General features: G+C 51.7%; 1 protein-coding gene across 1 annotated transcript in view; it reads left to right on the top strand.

The window, feature by feature from the left end:
• The first annotated feature begins 14,635 nt into the window (after positions 1-14,635).
• The window catches only part of ATP4A (ATPase H+/K+ transporting subunit alpha), a 50,915-nt gene continuing 43,332 nt past the window's right edge, over positions 14,636-22,218 (top strand). The window contains 6 exon segments of the mRNA XM_061444196.1: positions 14,636-14,757; positions 16,098-16,157; positions 18,197-18,400; positions 18,547-18,660; positions 19,709-19,843; positions 20,797-20,914. Of these exon segments, the coding sequence (XP_061300180.1) occupies positions 14,668-14,757; positions 16,098-16,157; positions 18,197-18,400; positions 18,547-18,660; positions 19,709-19,843; positions 20,797-20,914 (721 nt within the window). The 5' untranslated portion in view covers positions 14,636-14,667.

The raw sequence follows: 22,218 nt of genomic DNA, 5'->3' as shown, positions 1-22,218 counted from the left end.
TTGGGGGGGGGGTTATATTGGGGTGAATGGGGGGTAATGGGGGGCAATGGGGGGGCAATGGGGGGTTAATGGGGGGCAATGGGGGGGGGATGTGGGGGGGGGGTGGGGGGGGGGGGGTGCGCTGCCGTTGCGCCGCTGCCGCGCCTCGCGCTGCCCTCTCTCCCCCCCCATCCCCCATCCCTCCTCCCCTCCCCCTCCCCCTCCTCCTCCTCCCTCCCCCCCCCCCCTTCCCCCCCCCGCCCGCAATCAATATGCAAAACACCTTCAATATGCAAAAACTTGCCCGAAACCGCCTCTTTTCACCTCATTTCTTCGCCGCCCCCCCCCTTTTTTTTCCCCCCTTTCTCTTTTCTTCCCCTATAGATTTATATAGATAAGGATGGGGGGGGGGGGGGGGTGTTTTTTGGGGGGGGGGATGGGTGATGGGGGGTGATGGGGGGGTGATGGGGGGGTGATGGGGGGGGGGGGGGCACCCGAAGCTGCACCAACCTCCGCCTCCATCGGTGGGCGCACGGAGACTCCTCCATGCGCTGGGGCGCAGCGGCAGAGCCCAATGGGGGGGGGGGGGGGGGGGGGGGATAAAAAAGGGGGGGGGATATGGTAAAAGGGGGGGGGGGAGGGGGATGGGAGGAGGGGGGATGGGGGGAGGGGGGGTGGGGGAGGGGGCAGCGCGAAAAAAAAGCATGGAAATCGCCCCCGGAATGGGGGAAATATGGAAATAAATGGGGGGGGAAATGAAATATGGGGGGGGGGGGGGATGGGGGGGAGGGGGGGGAGGTGCCCCACCCCCACCCCACCCCCCCCCCTCCTTCATCCCCATCCCCCCCCCCCCCCATTGCGCGAGCATCCTCGGGTTGCCATGGAGACGGTGTTGGGGGGGGGGGGGGGGGGGGGGGAGGGGTGGTGGTGAGGAGAGGTGGGGGGATGGGGATGGGGGATGGGGGAGGATGGAGGGAGAAGGGGGGGGCGATGTGGGGGGAGGGGGAGGAGGTTTACATGCGTGGGGCACGCGTGTTGCGTGTGCCGCGGTGGGGGTGGCATGCGTGTTATGCGGGGGGGGGGGGGGGCAGGTGCGTCTTAGGCGTGTTACGTGGGCTGTAGCGTGTTTGATGCGTGGGTTCGCGTGTTACATGTGTTAGTTGCGGCACACGGGCTCTGTTCGTGTCATTACACGTGTGTTACATGCCCTTTACCATGTTTTACATATGATTTTACATGTTACACGTGTTAGTTGCGTCACACGGGCTCTGTTCGTGTCATTACATGCATGTTACATGGTCTTTACCATGTTTTACATATGATTTTACATGTTACACGTGTTAGTTGCGTCACACGGGCTCTGTTCGTGTCATTACATGCGTGTTACATGCCCTTTACCATGTTTTACATATGATTTTACATGTTACACGTGTTAGTTGCGTCACACGGGCTCTACTTGTGTCATTACATGCATGTTACATGGTCTTTACCATGTTTTACGCATGGTTTTACATGTTACATGTGTTAGTTGCATCACACGGGCTCTGTTCATGTCATTACATGCGTGTTACATGCCCTTTACCATGTTTTACCTATGATTTTACATGTTACACGTGTTAGTTGCGTCACACGGGCTCTGTTCGTGTCATTACACGCGTGTTACATGCCCTTTACCATGTTTTACATATGATTTTACATGTTACATGTGTTAGTTGCATCACAGGGGCTCTGTTCATGTCATTACATGCATGTTACATGGTCTTTACCATGTTTTACGCGTGGTTTTACATGTTACGTGTGTTAGTTGCATCACACAGGCTCCACTTGTGTCATTACACGCATGTTACAGGGTCTTTACCATGTTTTACATATGATTTTACAAGTTACACGTGTTAGTTGCGTCACACGGGCTCTACTTGTGTCATTACATGCGTGTTACATGGTCTTTACCATGTTTTACATATGATTTTACATGTTACACGTGTTAGTTGCGTCACACGGGCTATACTTGTGTCATTACATGCATGTTACATGGTCTTTACCATGTTTTACGTGTGGTTTTACATGTTACATGTGTTAGTTGCATCACACAGGCTCCACTTGTGTCATTACATGCATGTTACATGGTCTTTACCATGTTTTACACATGGTTTTACATGTTACATGTTACTTGTGTCACATGTGCTTTATTCGTGTCATTACACGTGTGTTACATGGTCCTTACCATGTTTTACGTGTGGTTTTACATGTTACAGGTGTTAGTTGTGTCACACATGCTCTATTCGTGTCATTACACGCGTGTTACATGGTCCTTACCATGTTTTACGTGTGGTTTTACATGTTACAGGTGTTAGTTGTGTCACACATGCTCTATTCGTGTCATTACACACGTGTTACATGCTCTTTACCATGTTTCATGCATGATTTCACGTGTTACATGTGTTAGTTGTGGCACACGGGCTCTATTCGTGTCATTACATGCGTGTAACATGCTCTTTACCATGTTTCACATGTGGTTTCACATGTTACAGGTGTTAGTTGCGTCACACGGGCTCTACTGGTGTCATTACACGTGTGTTACATGGTCTTCACCATGTTTTACGTGTGGTTTCACATGTTACATGTGTTAGTTGTGGCACATGGGCTCTATTCGTGTCATTACATGAGTGTTACATGCTCTTTACCATGTTTTACGTGTGGCTTTACATGTTACATGTGTTAGTTGTGTCACACGGGCTCTACTGGTGTCATTACACGCATGTTACATGGTCTTTACCATGTTTTACATGTGGTTTCACGTGTTACATGTGTTAGTTGTGGCACACGGGCTCTACTTGTGTCATTACACACGTGTTACATGCTCTTTACCATGTTAACTCATGTGTTACGCACGGTTTTACATGTTACATGCATCATACATGTCCTGTACCTGTCGTCCCATGTCATACGTGGGGGGTTGTGCGCGCAGACCCACTCATAGGCGTTATTGATCCATTTATGGACGTTATTGACCCATGTATGGACGTCATTGATCCAATTATGGACATTATAGATCCACTCATAGGCGTTATTGATCCATTTATGGACGTCATTGATCCAATTATGGACATTATTGATCCATTTATGGACGTTATTGATCCATTTATGGACGTTATTGATCCATTTATGGACGTTATTGACCCATTTATCGATGTTATTGACCCATTTATGGACGTTATTGATCCATTTATCGACGTTATTGACCCATTTATAGATGTTATTGATCCATTTATGGACGTTATTGACCCATTTATGGACGTCATTGATCCAAATTATGGACATTATAGATCCATTTATGGACGTTATTGATCCATTTATGGACGTTATTGACCCATTTATGGACGTCATTGATCCAATTATGGACATTATAGATCCATTTATGGACGTTATTGATCCATTTATGGACGTTATTGATCCATTTATGGACGTTATTGACCCATTTATCGATGTTATTGACCCATTTATGGACGTTATTGATCCATTTATCGACGTTATTGACCCATTTATAGATGTTATTGATCCATTTATGGACGTTATTGATCCATTTATGGACATTATAGACCCATTTATGGACGTTATTGATCCATTTATGGACGTTATTGATCCATTTATGGACATTTTAGAGCATTTCTAAACGTTATAGATCCATTATGGACGTTATTGATCCATTTATAGACATTATAGATCCATTATGGACGTTATTGATCCTTTTATAGATGTTATTGACCCATTTATAGACGTTATTGACCCATTTATAGACGTTATTGACTCATTTGTGGACGTTATTGATCCATTTATCGACATTATAGACCCATTTATGGGCGTTATTGATCCATTTATGGACATTAGAGATCCATTTATGGGCATTATAGATACATTTATAGACGTTATTCATCAATTTATAGACGTTATTGATCCATTTATGGACGTTATTGATCCATTTATGGACATTTTAGAGCATTTATAAACGTTATTGATCCATTTATGGACGATATTCACCAATTTATAGACGTTATTGATCCATTTATGGACCTTGTCGACCCATTTATGGATGTTATAGACCAGTTATGGAAATTATAGATCCATTTATAGACATTATTGATCCATTTATGGGATTTATTAATCAATTTATAGAAGTTATAGATCCATTTATAGATGTTATTGATCCATTTAGGGACATTATAGACCCATTTATAGACGTTATTGAACCATTTAGATGCTATTGATCCATTTATAGACGTTATAGGCCCAGTTATAGATGTTAATGGGGATTTATAGACATTATAGACCCATTTATGGATGTTATTGATCCATTTATGGACGTTATTGATCCATTTATGGACGTTATTGATCCATTTATAGACGTCATTGATCCATTTATGGACGTTATTCATCAATTTATAGACGTTATTGATCCATTTATGGACATTATTGATCCACTTATGGACATTATAGACCCATTTATAGACGTTATTGAACCATTTAGATGCTATTGATCCATTTATAGATGTTAATGATCGATTTATAGACATTCCAGATGTATTTATAGATGGTATAGACCCATTTATAGACATTATTGATCCATTTATGGACGTTACAGACCCATTTATGGACGTAATAGACTCATTTATGGCCGTTATTGATCCATTTGTAAGCGTTACAGATCCATTAATGGGCACTATAGACCCATTTATAGACGTTATTGATCCATTTATGGACCTTAGAGACCCATTTATAGACGTTATTGACCCATTTAGATGCTATTGATCCATTTATAGACGTTATAGGCCCAGTTCTAGATGTCAATGATCCGTTTATAGACATTATAGACCCATTTATGGGCGTTATAGATCGATTTATTGAGGTTATTGATCCATTTATGGACGTTATTGATCCATTTATGGGCATTATAGACCCATTTATGGACATTATAGACCCATTTATAGAAGTTATTGATCCATTTACGGACGTTGTAGGTCGATTTATGGACGTTATAGACCCATTTAGAGACGTTATTGATCCATTTATGGACATTATAGACCCGTTATAGAGATGTTATTGATCCATTTAGATGTCATTGATCCATTTATAGACATTATAGACCCATTTATGGACATTACAGACTCATTTATAGATGTTATTGATCCATTTATGGACGTTATTGATCCATTTATAGACATTATAGATCCATTTATGGACGGTATTGATCCATTTATAGACATTATAGATCCATTTATGGACGGTATTGATCCATTTATAGACATTATAGATCCATTTATAGACGTTATTTATCCATTTATGGACGTTATTGATCCATTTATGGGCATTATAGATCCATTTATTGACATTATAGATCCATTTATGGACGTTATTGATCCATTTAGGGACATTTTATATCCATTATGGACGTTATTGATCCATTTATAGACATTATAGACCCATTTATGGGCATTATAGACCCATTTATGGACGTTATTGATCCATTTATAGACATTATAGACCCATTTATGTACGTTATTGATCCATTTATGGACATTATTGATCCATTTATGGGCATTAGAGATCGATTTATTGACATTATAGATCCATTTCTGGACGTTATTGATCCACTTATAGACATTATAGATCCATTATGGACGTTATTGATCCAACTATAGACGTTATTTATCCATTTATAGACATTATAGACCCATTTATGGGCATTATAGATCGATTCATTGACATTATAGATCCATTTATGGACGTTATTGATCCATTTGTAGACATTATTGATCCATTTATGGACATTAGATATCGATTTATTGACATTATAGATCCATTTATAGATGTTATAGATCCCTTTATGGACATTATAGATTTATTATGGACGTTATTGATCCATTTATAGACATTATAGACCCATTTATGGACGTTATTGATCCATTTATAGACATTATAGACCCATTTATGGGCATTATAGACCCATTTATGGACGTTATTGATCCATTTATAGACGTTATAGGCCCAGTTATGGGCATTATAGATCCATTTATTGACATTATAGATCCATTTATGGAAGTTATTGATCCATTTATAGACGTTATTGATCCATTATGGATGTTATTGATCCATTTATGGACATTATAGACCCATTTATGGGCATTATAGATCCATTTATGGACATTATAGATCCATTTTATGGACGTTATTGATCCATTTATAGACGTTATTGATCCATAATGGACGTTATTGATCCATTTATGGACATTATAGACCCATTTATGGGCATTATAGATCCATTTATGGACATTTTAGGCCCATTTACAACCGTTTTAGACCCATCCAAAATCCAAATTTCCCTTCAAATTGGATTTTCAAATTCGAATTTGCGTTAAAAATTCGATTTAAAATCCGATTTTACGTTAAAAAATGGGTTAAATTCAATTTTACAGAAAAATTTCGATTTTAAATTTCAATCCTGCATTAAAATTTCCATTTTGAAGTCAAGTTTGCATTGAAAAATTGATCCAAAAGTCAATTATTCCTGGAAAATTTTATTTAAAAATCAGATTTCCATTAAAAATTCCATTTAGAATTCAACTTTCCATTAAAACTTCTATCTAAAATTTAATTTGACATTGAAAATTTGACTTAAAATTCAGATTTTCATTAAAAAAATCGATTTAAAGTTCAATTTTACATTAAAATTTTGATTTAAAATTCAGATTTTCATTAAAATTTCCATTTAAAATTCAATTCTCATTCAAATTTCCATTAGGATTCAAATTTCCTCCCAAAATTCAAATTTCCCTCCAAATTCCCGCTTCAATCCACCCTAATTTGCATATTTGCATATTAAACACCTTCATTTGAATACTTTAACCATTGGGCTTTTGAGCCCAACTCTGTGTGTGACGTCATCACCCACCCTGTGACGTCACCTCCCCAAAAAAGGCAAAGCAGGAAGCAAGGGCCTTAACGAATCACTTTAATTTGGCTCATTTACATATTAATGAGACTCATTTACATACATAAAGCCCCCCCACACACACACCCCCCGTTCTGGTGGTCTCAGCCCCACATATTGCACTCTATGGGCTGGGTTAATGAGGGTCGATGGATGTGGGGCTGGGTTAATGGGGGCCCATAGATGTGGGGCTGGGTTAATGGGGGTCAATGGATGTGGGCCTGGGTTAATGCGGGCCCATAGATGTGGGGCTGGGGTTAATGGGGGTCCATGGATGTGGGGCTAGGTTAATGGGGGCCCATAGATGTGGGGCTGGGTTAATGGGGGCCCATAGATGTGGGGCTGAGTTAATGCGGTTCTATGGATGTGGGGCTGGGTTAATGGGGGCCCATAGATGTGGGGCTGGGTTAATGGGGGCCCATAGATGTGGGGCTGGATTAATGCGGGCCCATAGATGTGGGGCTGAGTTAATGCGGTTCTATGGATGTGGGGCTGGGTTAATGGGGGGCCCATAGATGTGGGGCTGGGTTAATGCGGTTCTATGGATGTGGGGCTGGGTTAATGGGGGCCCATAGATGTGGGGCTGGGTTAATGGGGGCCCATAGATGTGGGGCTGGGTTAATGCGGGCCCATAGATGTGGGGCTGGGTTAATGGGGTCCCATGGATGTGGGGCTGGATTAATGCGGGCCCATAGATGTGGGGCTGGATTAATGCGGGCCCATAGATGTGGGGCTGAGTTAATGCGGTTCTATGGATGTGGGGCTGGGTTAATGGGGGCCCATAGATGTGGGGCTGGATTAATGCGGGCCCATAGATGTGGGGGCTGGGTTAATGGGGGCCCATAGATGTGGGGCTGAGTTAATGCGGTTCTATGGATATGGGGCTGGGTTAAGGGGGGTTTATGGATATGGGGCTGGCTAATGGGGTTGGATGGATGTGGGGCTGGGTTAATGGGGGCCCATAGATGTGGGGCTGGGTTAATGGGGGCCCATAGATGTGGAGCTGGGTTAATGGGTGTGCATAGATGTGGGGCTGGATTAATGCGGGCCCATAGATGTGGGGCTGGATTAATGCGGGGCCCATAGATGTGGGGCTGGGTTAATGCGGGCCCATAGATGTGGGGCTGGATTAATGCGGGGCCCATAGATGTGGGGCTGGGTTAATGCGGGCCCATAGATGTGGGGCTGGGTTAATGGGGCTCCATAGATGTGGGGCTGGGTTAATGGGGGCCCATAGATGTGGGGCTGGGTTAATGGGGCCCCATAGATGTGGGGCTGAGTTAATGCGGTTCTATGGATGTGGGGCTGGGTTAATGGGGTCCCATAGATGTGGTGCTGGGTTAATGGGGGCCCATAGATGTGGGGCTGGGTTAATGCGGTTCTATGGATGTGGGGCTGGGTTAATGGGGGGCCCATAGATGTGGGGCTGAGTTAATGCAGTTCTATGGATGTGGGGCTGGGTTAATGGGGGTCCATAGATGTGGGCTGAGTTAATGCAGTTCTATGGATGTGGGGCTGGGTTAATGGGGGTCCATAGATGTGGGGCTGGGTTAATGGGGGCCCATAGATGTGGGGCTGAGTTAATGAGGTTCTATGGATGTGGGGCTGGGTTAATGGGGGCCAATAGATGTGGGGCTGAGTTAATGCGGTTCTATGGATGTGGGGCTGGGTTAATGGGGGCCCATAGATGTGGGGCTGAGTTAATGCAGTTCTATGGATGTGGGGCTGGGTTAATGGGGCCCATAGATGTGGGGCTGAGTTAATGCAGTTCTATGGATGTGGGGCTGGGTTAATGGGGGCCCATAGATGTGGGGCTGGGTTAATGCGGTTCTATGGATGTGGGGCTGGGTTAATGGGGGGCCCATAGATGTGGGGCTGAGTTAATGCAGTTCTATGGATGTGGGGGCTGGGTTAATGGGGGCCCATAGATGTGGGGCTGGATTAATGGGGGCCCATAGATGTGGGGCTGAGTTAATGCGGTTCTATGGATGTGGGGCTGGATTAATGGGGCCCATAGATGTGGGGCTGGATTAACGGGGTTCTATGGATGTGGGGCTGGTTAATGGGGGCCCATAGATGTGGGGCTGAGTTAATGCGGTTCTATGGATGTGGGGCTGGATTAACGGGGTTCTATGGATGTGGGGCTGGTTAATGGGGTCCCATAGATGTGGGGCTGAGTTAATGGGGGCCCATAGATGTGGGGCTGGATTAATGCGGGGCCCATAGATGTGGGCTGGTTTAATGCGGTTCTATGGATGTGGGGCTGGGTTAATGGGGGCCCATAGATGTGGGGCTGGATTAATGCGGGCCCATAGATGTGGGGCTGGGTTAATGGGGGCCCATAGATGTGGGGCTGGGTTAATGGGGTTCTATGGATGTGGGGCTGGGTTGATGGGGGCCCATAGATGTGGGGCTGGGTTAATGGGGGCCCACAGATGTGGGGCTGGATTAATGCGGGCCCATAGATGTGGGGCTGGGTTAATGCGGGCCCATAGATGTGGGGCTGGATTAATGCGGGCCCATAGATGTGGGGCTGGGTTAATGGGGGCCCATAGATGTGGGGCTGGATTAATGGGGGCCCATAGATGTGGGGCTGGGTTAATGGGGGCCCATAGATGTGGGGCTGGGTTAATGCGGGCCCATAGATGTGGGGCTGGGTTAATGGGGGCCCATAGATGTGGGGCTGGGTTAATGGGGGCCCATAGATGTGGGGCTGAGTTAATGCGGTTCTATGGTTGTGGGGCTGGGTTAATGGGGGCCCATAGATGTGGGGCTGGATTAATGCGGGCCCATAGATGTGGGGCTGGATTAATGCGGGCCCATAGATGTGGGGCTGGATTAATGCGGGCCCATAGATGTGGGGCTGGATTAATGGGGGCCCATAGATGTGGGGCTGGATTAATGGGGGCCCATAGATGTGGGGCTGGGTTAATGGGGTCCCATAGATGTGGGGCTGAGTTAATGCGGTTCTATGGATGTGGGGCTGGGTTAATGCGGGCCCATAGATGTGGGGCTGGGTTAATGCGGGCCCATAGATGTGGGGCAGAGTTAACGGAGGCCAGCAGATATGGGGCTGGATTACCGGGGTTGGACGGATGTGGGGCTGGTTCAATGACCATCAATGCATGTGGGGCGCCCCATAGCCCCCCCCCACCCCCCCCCCCAGCCCCACATCTCCCCCCCCCCGCCCCCCATCCCGGGTCCTTTTACCTCAGGACCCGCGGCCCCTTCCTCCTTCTGGTCCCTTCCATCCCTTTGCGCATCCTCGCTCCAAGCTCCCTCACCCCATTGGCTGCTCCCCCCCTTAAACCCCACCCCCCGCCTTCCCTCAGCCAATCAGCAGCGCCGTAAAGCCCCTTGCGCCCCATAAGGGGCGGGACGGAGCTCCGAAGGCGGCCGCTGATTGGCTGTAGCCACTCAATGGGGTTGGAAAGGGGAAAGGGGGGGGGGGCGGTTGCTTAGCAACGGGATGTAGAGGGAGGCGCGGGCGCTGATTGGCTGTTGCTTGGCAACGGGGGGAGGGGAGGGGGGGGATTGGGGTTGGTCAGGGCGGTGATGCCGCCATCGTGTGGCCGCAGGGGGTAATGCAGGCGCTGCCCTATGGGGCGCTATGGGGCGCTATGGGGCGCTATGGGGCGCTATGGGGCCCTATGGAGACCTATGGGGCGCTATGGGGCGCTATGGAGACCTATGGGGTGCTATGGGGTGCTATGGAGACCTATGGGGTGCTATGGGGCGCTATGGAGACCTATGGGGTGCTATGGGGCGCTATGGGGCGCTATGGAGACCTAAGGGGCGCTATGGGGCGCTACGGGGCTCTATGGAGACCTATGGGGCGCTATGAGGCGCTATGGGGCGCTATGGAGACCTATGGGGCGCTATGAGGCTCTATGGGGCGCTATGGAGACCTATGGGGCGCTATGGCGCGCTATGGGGTGCTATGGAGACCTATGGGGCGCTATGGGGCCCTATGGAGACCTATGGGGCGCTATGGGGCGCTATGGAGACCTATGGGGCGCTATGGGGCGCTATGGGGCGCTATGGGGCGCTATGGAGACCTATGGGGCGCTATGGGGCACTATGGGGCTCTATGGAGACCTATGGGGCGCTATGGGGTGCTATGGGGCGCTATGGGGCGCTATGGAGACCTATGGGGCGCTATGGGGTGCTATGGGGCGCTATGGGGCGCTATGGAGACCTATGGGGCGCTATGGGGTGCTATGGGGCGCTATGGGGCACTATGGAGCCCTATGGGGCGCTATGGAGCCCTATGGAGACCTATGGGGCGCTATGGGGTGCTATGGGGCCCTATGGAGACCTATGGGGCGCTATGGGGCGCTGTGGGGCGCTATGGAGACCTATGGGGCGCTATGGGGCCCTATGGAGACCTATGGGGCGCTATGGGGCGCTATGGGGCCCTATGGAGACCTATGGGGCGCTATGGGGCGCTATGGAGACCTAAGGGGCGCTATGGGGCGCTATGGAGACCTATGGGGTGCTATGGGGCGCTATGGGGCGCTATGGAGACCTATGGGGCGCTATGGTGCGCTATGGGGTGCTATGGAGACCTATGGGGCGCTATGGGGCGCTATGGGGCGCTATGGAGACCTATGGGGCGCTATGGGGCCCTATGGAGACCTATGGGGCGCTATGGGGCGCTATGGAGACCTATGGGGTGCTATGGGGCGCTATGGGGCGCTATGGAGACCTATGGGGCACTATGGGCCCTATGGAGACCTATAGAGATCTATGGAGCCCTATGGAGCCCTATGGAGCCCTATGGAGCCCTATGGAGACCTATGGGGCGCTATGGGGCGCTATGGGGAGCTATGGAGACCTATGGAGACCTATGGAGCCCTATGAGGCCCTATGGAGACCTATGGGGCGCTATGGGGCGCTATGGGGCCCTATGGAGCCCTATGGAGTCCTATGGTGACCTATGGAGCCTAGCCTTTATCTGAGCCCCCATTGGCCACCATCAGCCCCCAATGTCCCCATTGACCCCATGTCCCCATTGGCCCCATGTCCCCATTGACCCCATTTCCCCATTGACCCCCTGCCCCATTGACCCCATGTCCCATTGGCCACCATCAGCCCCCAATGTCCCCATTGACCCCCTGCCCCATTGACCCCATCTCCCCATTGATCCCATGTCCCCATTGGCCATCACCAGCCCCCAATGTTCCACACCCCATACCCCATATCCCATACCCCACACCCCATACCCCACACCCCATATCCCACACCCCATATCCCACACCCCATATCCCACACCCCATATCCCACACCCCATATCCCACACCCCATATCCCATACCCCATATCCCATGCCCCATACCCCACACCCCACATCCCATATCCCATACCCCATACCCCATACCCCATACCCCATACCCCATACCCCACATCCCACACCCCACACCCCATACCCCACACCCCATACCCCACACCCCATACCCCACACCCCATACCCCACATCCCATACCCCATACCCCACACCCCATACCCCACATCCCACACCCCATATCCCATACCCCACATCCCACACCCCACACCCCATACCCCATACCCCATATCCCATACCCCATACCCCATATCCCATATCCCATACCCCATACCCCATATCCCATACCCCATATCCCATACCCCATACCCCACATCCCACACCCCACACCCCATACCCCACACCCCACACCCCACACCCCATACCCCACATCCCATACCCCATACCCCACACCCCATACCCCACATCCCATACCCCATATCCCATACCCCATATCCCATACCCCACACCCCATATCCCATACCCCATACCCCATACCCCATACCCCATACCCCACACCCCATACCCCACACCCCATACCCCACATCCCATACCCCATACCCCACACCCCATATCCCACACCCCATACCCCACACCCCACATCCCATACCCCACACCCCACACCCCACACCCCACACCCCACATCCCATACCCCATACCCCATACCCCATACCCCACATCCCACACCCCACACCCCATACCCCACACCCCATACCCCACACCCCATACCCCACACCCCATACCCCACATCCCATACCCCATACCCCACACCCCATACCCCACATCCCACCACCCCACACCCCATACCCCATACCCCATATCCCATACCCCATACCCCTATCCCATACCCCATATCCCATGCCCCATATCCCATATCCCATACCCCATATCCCATGCCCCATATCCCATACCCATACCCCATACCCCATACCCCATATCCCATATCCCATACCCCATATCCCATGCCCCACACCCCACACCCCATACCCCACACCCCATACCCCACACCCCACACCCCACACCCACACCCCATACCCCACACCCCACACCCCACACCCCACACCCCATACCCCACACCCCACACCCCACACCCCATACCCACACACCACACCCCACACCCACACCCCATATCCCCACCCCACACCCCACACCCCACACCCCACACCCCATACCCCACACCCCACACCCCACACCCCATACCCCACAGCCCACACCCCATACCCCCATGTTCCTCTCTACTTATGGGTCCCAGCCCCCCCCATTGGACCCCATGTGGGGCCCTTGCTTCTCCTTGAAGGTCACTGCTGAGATAAGGCCCCATCAATGATTAACCAGCCCCACGGCTGCTCCATTGCGTGCCCCACTGATAAGGTCCCTGCTGATAGGGGCGAAGGACGCCAAGGACACGGCCCTATGGGGAGGGCCCACACTTGGGGGTCACCTTGGGCTAGGGTATAAAGGGAGGCTGTGGGGCTGGGAGGGGACTGAGAGCGAAGGGGAGCTGCTATGGGGAAGGAGGTAAGGGGGAGATGGGGGGGGATTGGGGGGGTGGAGGTGGGATATAGGGATGGAGGAGGAGGAGGAGGAGGATGATGGTGGTGATGGTGATGACGATGATGGATGATGATGGATGATGATGATGATGATGATGGTGATGATGATGATGATGATGATGATGGTGATGATGATGATGATGGATGATGATGAGGATGATGATGGATGACGATGACGATGACGATGATGATATCGATGATGGATGATGATGACGATGATGATGATGATGACGATGACAATGATGATGATGACGATGACGATGACGATGACGATGATGATGATGACGATGACGATGACGATGACGATGACGGATGATGATGACGATGACGACGATGACGGATGATGATGACAATGACGACGATGATGATGACGATGACGATGACGATGACGATGACGATGACGATGACGATGATGGATGATGATGACGATGACGACGATGATGATGATGATGACGATGATGATGACGATGATGATGACGATGACGATGATGGATGATGATGACGATGACGCCAATGATTATGATGACGATGACGATGATGGAAGATGACGACGATGACGACGACGACGATGATGGATTATGATGACGATGACAATGATGATGATGACGATGACGATGACGATGACGATGACGATGACGATGACGACGATGACGATGATGATGACGATGACGATGACTATGACGATGACGATGATGGATGATGATGACGTTGACGACGATGATGATGATGATGATGATGGATGATGATGACGATGACGATGATGATGATGATGATGGATGCCGATAACGATGACGATGACGAAGTCATCTCCTGCCCTAGAGCTACGAGATGGGGCCGCGGGGCAAAGCCCCAGCCAAAGGCAAGGGCCGAGGCCACCGCAAGGAGAAGCTGGAGGACATGAAGAAGGAAATGGACGTGGTAGGAGGGCACTGGGAGCCAATGGGGGCACTGGGAGCCAATGGGGGCACTGGGAGCTCAATGGGAGCCAATGGGGGCACTGGGAGCCAATGGGGGCACTGGGAGCTCAATGGGAGCCAATGGGGGCACTGGGAGCCAATGGGGGAACTGGGAGCTCAATGGGAGCCAATGGGGGCACTGGGAGCTCAATTGGAGCCAATGGGGGGGCACTGGGAGCTCAATGGGAGCCAATGGGGGCACTGGGAGCCAATGGGGGCACTGGGAGCTCAATGGGAGCCAATGGGGGCACTGGGAGCCAATGGGGGGGCACTGGGAGCTCAATGGGAGCCAATGGGGGCACTGGGAACTCAATGGGAGCCAATGAGAGCACTGGGAGCTCAATGGGAGCCAATGGGGGCACTGGGAGCTCAATGGGAGCCAATGGGGGGGCACTGGGAGCTCAATGGAAGCTAATGGGGGCACTGGGAGCTCAATGGGAGTCAATGGGGCACTGGGAGCTCAATGGGAGCCAATGGGGGCACTGGGAGCTCAGTGGGAGCCAATGGGGGCACTGGGAGCTCAGTGGGAGCCAATGGGGGGCACTGGGAGCTCAATGGGAGCCAATGGGGGCACTGGGAGCTCAATGGGAGCCAATGGGGGCACTGGGAGCTCAATGGGAGCCAATGGGGGCACTGGGAACTCAATGGGAGCCAATGAGAGCACTGGGAGCTCAATGGGAGCCAATGGGGGCACTGGGAGCTCAGTGGGAGCCAATGGGGGGGCACTGGGAGCTCAATGGGAGCCAATGGGGGCACTGGGAACTCAATGGAAGCCAATGGGGGCACTGGGAGCTCAATGGGAGCCAATGAGAGCACTGGGAGCTCAATGGGAGCCAATGGGGGGGCACTGAGAGCTCAATGGAAGCCAATGGGGGGGCACTGAGAGCTCAATGGGAGCCAATGGGGGGGCACTGGGAGCTCAATGGAAGCTAATGGGGGCACTGGGAGCTCAATGGGAGTCAATGGGGCACTGGGAGCTCAATGGGAGCCAATGGGAGGGCACTGAGAGCTCAATGGGAGCCAATGGGGGGGCACTGGGAGCTCAATGGAAGCTAATGGGGGCACTGGGAGCTCAATGGGAGTCAATGGGGCACTGGGAGCTCAATGGGAGTCAATGGGGCACTGGGAGCTCAATGGGAGTCAATGGGGGCACTGGGAGCCAATGGGGGCACTGGGAGCTCAATGGGAGCCAATGGGGGCACTGGGAGCTCAATGGGAGCCAATGGGGGGGCACTGGGAGGTCCATACTGGGAGGGACTGGGAGGGACTGGGAGGTCAGAGGTCAGGGGTCGCTGCCCCCAGGATGACCACAAGCTGGACACCAACGACCTGGAGAGCAAATACAGCACCAGTGTCACCAAGGTGAGCCCATTGACCCCATAGAACCCCACAGAACCCCATAGAAACCCATAGAACACCATTGAACCCCATAGAACCCCATAGAACCCCATAGAACACCATTGAACACCATTGAAACCATTGAACCCCATAGAACCCCATAGAAACCCATAGAACACCATTGAACACCATTGAAACCATTGAACCCCATTGAACCCCATAGAAACCCATAGAAACCCATAGAACCCCATAGAACCCCATTGAACCCCATAGAACACCACTGACCTCATTGAACCCCATAGAACCCCATAGAACCCCATTGAACACCATTGAAACCATAGAACCCCACAGAACCCCATAGAAACCCATAGAAACCCATAGAACCCCATAGAACCCCATAGAACCCCATAGAACCCCATAGAACCCCATTGAACATCATTGAAACCATAGAACCCCATAGAACCCCATAGAAACCCATTGAACACCATTGAAACCATTGAACCCCATAGAACCCCATAGAACACCATTGAACACCATTGAAACCATAGAACCCCATAGAACCCCATAGAAACCCATTGAACACCATTGAAACCATTGAACCCCATAGAACCCCATAGAACCCCATAGAACACCATTGAACACCATTGAAACCATTGAACCCCATAGAACCCCATAGAACCCCATAGAACACCATTGAACACCATTGAAACCATTGAACCCCATAGAACCCCATAGAACCCCATAGAACACCATTGAACACCATTGAAACCATTGAACCCCATAGAACCCCATAGAACACCATTGAACACCATTGAAACCATTGAACCCCATAGAACCCCATAGAACCCCATAGAGCCCCATAGAACCCCATTGACCCCATTGAACCCCATTGACACCCATTGACCCCATTGAACCCCATTGACACCCATTGACCCCATTGAACCCCATAGAACCCCATTGACCCCCATTGAACCCCACTGACACCCATAGAACCCCATTGACCCCCATAGAACCCCATTGAACCCCATTGAACCCCATTGACCCCCATTGATGCCCACTGACACCCATTGACCCCCATTGAACCCCATTGAACCCCACAGATCCCCATATATCCCCAATGACCACCATTGATCCCCGTTGACACCCATTTATCCCCACTGACACCCATTGACCCCCATAGATCCCTATTGATCCCCATTGAAAACCCATTGATCCCCATTGACCCCCATTGACCCCCATAGATCCCTATTGATCCCCATTGAAACCCATAGATCCCCATTGACCCCCATAGATCCCCATTGACCCCCATAGATCCCTATTGATCCCCATTGATCGCCATTGACCCCCGTAGATCCCCATTGACCCACATAGAACCTCACTGACCCCATTCCCCCTAATCCCCCCCTTCCCCCTATGACCCCCATAACCCCCATTACCCCATTGCCCCCTTGCCCCCATTACTCCCATTACCCCCATTCCCCCTATTCCCCCAATTACCCCCTTACCCACATTGCCCCATTGCCCCCATTCCCCCCATTCCCCCCATTCCCCCATTGCCCCATTACCCCCATTAACTTCATTGCCCCCATTTCCCCATTACTCCCATTGCCCCCCTTACCCCATTCCCCCATTCCCCTCATTGCCCCATTAACCCCATTACCCCCTTACCCCCCTTACCCCCATTGCCCCATCACCCCCATTCCCCCTATTCCCCCTGTTCCCCTCATTGCCCCCATTACCCCCATTCCCCCCATTGCCCCATTGCCCCATTCCCCCCATTCCCCCATTGCCCCCATTGCCCCATTCCCCCCATTCCCCCCATTCCCCCCATTCCCCCATTACCCCCATTACCCCCATTGCCCCCATTCCCCCATTCCCCCCATTCCCCCCATTCCCCCATTCCCCCCATTCCCCCTATTCTCCCATTCCCCCCATTGCCCCATTCCCCCATTCCCCCCATTCCCCCCATTGCCCCCATTGCCCCATTCCCCCCATTGCCCCATTGCCCCCATTCCCCCCACCCCCCCCATCCCCCCCTTTTCCCCCCCTCGCCCCCCAACCAGGGCCTTATGGAGGCCGTAGCGGCCGAGAGGCTCCTTCGGGACGGTCCCAACGAGCTCCGCCCCCCTCGGGGCACCCCGGAATGCGTCAAGTTTGGGCGTCAACTGGCGGGGGGTCTCCAGTGCCTCATGTGGGTGGCGGCCGCCATTTGCCTCATCGCTTATGGGGTGCAAGAGGGCGAAGGCGACCGCGGCAGCTCCGACAACGTAGGTTGGGTTCCTTGTGGGGTGAAGACCACGGTGGGGATGTGGGGATGTGGGGGGGGGTTGGAACCCCACACGTACACTTCTAGAACCCAATGGGGGAGAAGAACCGCCGTGGGGTTGACCTCAATGCGCTCTTCGCCCCATAGCTCTACTTGGCCATCGCCCTCATCGCCGTCGTGGTGGTCACCGGGTGCTTCGGTTACTACCAGGAGTTCAAGAGCACCAACATCATCGCCAGCTTCAAGAACCTGGTGCCTCAGGTGAGGGGGGGGGACAGGGACAGCATGGTCATCATGGAGAACCCATAGGAACATCATGGAGAACCCATAGGGACATCATGGAGAACCCATAGGGACATCATGCAGAACCCATAGGGACATCATCTCCATCATGGAGAACCCCATAGGGACATCATGGTCATCATGGAGAACCCATAGGGACATCATGGAGAACCCATAGTGACATCATGGAGAACCCATAGGGACATCATTGAGAACCCATAGGGACATCATCTTCATCATGGAGAACCCATAGGGACATCATGTCCATCATGGAGAACCCATAGGGACATCATGGAGAACCCATAGGGACATCATCTCCATCATGGAGAACCCATAGGGACATCATGGAGAACCCATAGGGACATCATCTCCATCATGGAGAACCCATAGGGACATCATGCAGAACCCATAGGGACATCATCTCCATCATGGAGAACCCATAGGGACATCATGGAGAACCCATAGGGACATCATGTCCATCATGGAGAACCCATAGGGACATCATGCAGAACCCATAGGGACGTTATGCCCATCATGGAGAACCCATAGGGACATCATGTCCATCATGGAGAACCCATAGGGACATCATTGAGAACCCATAGGGACATCATCTCCATCATGGAGAACCCCATAGGGACATCATCGAGAACCCATATGGACCTCCCCTTCACCCTATAGACCCCATATAGACCTCACCTTCACCCTATAGACCCCATATAGACCTCCCCTTCACCCTATAGACCCCATATGGACCTCTCCTTCACCCTATAGACCCCATATGGACCTCTCCTTCACCCTATAGACCCCATATGGACCTCTCCTTCACCCTATAGACCCCATATGGACCTCTCCTTCACCCCATAGACCCCATGTAGACCTCCCCTTCACCCTATAGACCCCATATGGACCTCTCCTTCACCCCATAGACCCCATATGGACCTCTCCTTCACCCCATAGACCCCATAGGGACCTCCCCTTCCCCCTATGCCCCCCCCATGGATCTCATGGTCCCTGCTGTCCCCTGCAGCAAGCCACGGTGATCCGAGAGGGGGAGAAGGTCCAGGTGAACGCCAACGAGCTGGTGGTTGGGGACCTGGTGGAGATCAAGGGGGGGGACCGCGTCCCGGCCGACATCCGCATCATCTCGGCCCAGGGCTGCAAGGTGCCGTGGGGTGGCGTGGGGTGGGGTGGGGATGGATGGAGATGGATGGAGATGGATGGAGATGGATGGAGATGGATGGAGATGGATGGAGATGGATGGAGATGGGATGGATGGAGATGGATGGAGATGGATGGAGATGGATGGAGATGGATGGAGATGGGATGGAGATGGATGGAGATGGGATGGATGGAGATGGATGGAGATGGATGGAGATGGATGGGATGGATGGAGATGGGATGGATGGAGATGGATGGATGGAGATGGATGGAGATGGATGGAGATGGATGGAGATGGATGGAGATGGATGGGGATGGATGGAGATGGATGGAGATGGATGGAGATGGATGGAGATGGATGGGGATGGATGGAGATGGATGGATGGAGATGGATGGAGATGGATGGAGATGGATGGGGATGGATGGAGATGGATGGAGATGGATGGAGATGGATGGATGGAGATGGGATGGATGGAGATGGATGGAGATGGATGGATGGAGATGGATGGAGATGGATGGATGGAGATGGATGGATGGAGATGGATGGAGATGGGATGGATGGAGATGGATGGAGATGGATAGATGGAGATGGGATGGATGGAGATGGATGGAGATGGATGGAGATGGGATGGATGTAGATGGATGGAGATGGATGGATGGAGATGGGATGGGTGGAGATGGGATGGAGATGGGATGGATGGAGATGGATGGAGATGGATGGTGGATGGATGGATGGATGGAGATGGGATGGGATGGATGGAGATGGATGGATGGATGGAGATGGGATGGATGGAGATGGATGGAGAGTGGAGATGGGATGGGTGGAGATGGATGGAGATGGGATGGATGGAGATGGATGGAGATGGATGGAGATGGGATGGATGGAGATGGGATGGATAGAGACAGGTCCCTGGTCCACCTCCATGGGGCTGAGGCCTCCATCCCCATCATCTCCAGGTGGACAACTCATCCCTGACCGGCGAGTCGGAGCCTCAGACGCGGTCACCCGAGTGCACCCATGAGTCCCCCCTGGAGACCCGGAACATCGCCTTCTTCTCCACCATGTGCTTGGAAGGTGGGTCCCAACAGCACCTATGGGTGCTACCAGCACCTATGGGTGCCACGAGCATGTGTGGGTGCTACCATGATCTATGGGTGCCACCATGAGCTATGATGCTGCCAGCACCTATGGGTGCCACCATGACCTATGGGTGCCACCATGATCTATAAGTACCACCATAAACTATGGGTGCTACCAGCACCTATGGGTGTCACCATGACCTATGGGTGCCACGGTTATCTATGGGTGCCACCGTGATCTATGGGTGTCACCATGACCTATGGGGCCCAACATCACCTGTGGGTCCCACCAAGATCTTTAGGTTCCACCAGATCCCTTTAGATCCTACCTTGACCTTTAGAGACCATCAACCCCCTTTAGGTCCCACCAACCCCATTAGAACCCACCACCCCCATTAGACCCCCATCACCCCCATTAGACCCCACCAACCCCATTAGACCCCCCATTAGACCCCACCAACCCCATTAGACCCCACTAACTCCATTAGACCCCCCATTAGATCCCCACCACGCCCATTAGACCCCACCAACCACATTAGACCCCACCAACCACATTAGACCCCCATCACCCCCATTAGACCCCACCAACCCCATTAGACCCCACCAACCCCATTAGACCCCACCACCCCCATTAGACCCCACCAACCCCATTAGACCCCACCAACCCCATTAGACCCCCCATTAGACCCCACCACCCCCATTAGACCCCACCACCCCCATTAGACCCCACCAACCCCATTAGACCCCACTAACTCCATTAGACCCCCCATTAGACCCCACCACTCCCATTAGACCCCACCATGCCCATTAGACCCCACCACCCCCATTAGACCCCACCAACCCCATTAGATCCCCACCACCCCTATTAGATCCCACCAACCCCATTAGACCCCCCATTAGACCCCACCAACCCCATTAGACCCCCCATTAGACCCCACCACCCCCATTAGACCCCACCAACCCCACCAAGCCCCATTAGACCCCATCAATCCCATTAGACCCCACCACCCCCATTAGACCCCCATCACCCCCATTAGACCCCACCAACCCCATTAGACCCCACCAACCCCATTAGACCCCCCAATAGACCCCACCAACCCCATTAGACCCCTCATTAGACCCCACCACCCCCATTAGACCCCACCACCCCCATTAGACCCCACAAACCCCATCACCTCTCACCAAGCCCCATTAGACCCTATCAACCCCATTAGACCCCACCAATCCCATTAGATCCCCACCACCCCCATTAGACCCCACCAACCCCATTAGATCCCCACCACCCCTATTAGACCCCAA

The sequence above is a fragment of the Pezoporus flaviventris genome, unplaced genomic scaffold (assembly GCF_033815535.1).
Source record: "Pezoporus flaviventris isolate CSIRO_AGI_PZ_B2104156 unplaced genomic scaffold, CSIRO_AGI_Pfla_v1 ptg000725l, whole genome shotgun sequence".
Classification (NCBI taxonomy): Eukaryota; Metazoa; Chordata; class Aves; order Psittaciformes; family Psittacidae; genus Pezoporus; species Pezoporus flaviventris.
The sequence above is the reverse complement of the archived record's forward strand: the minus strand, read 5'-3'. Positions and strand labels throughout refer to the sequence as shown.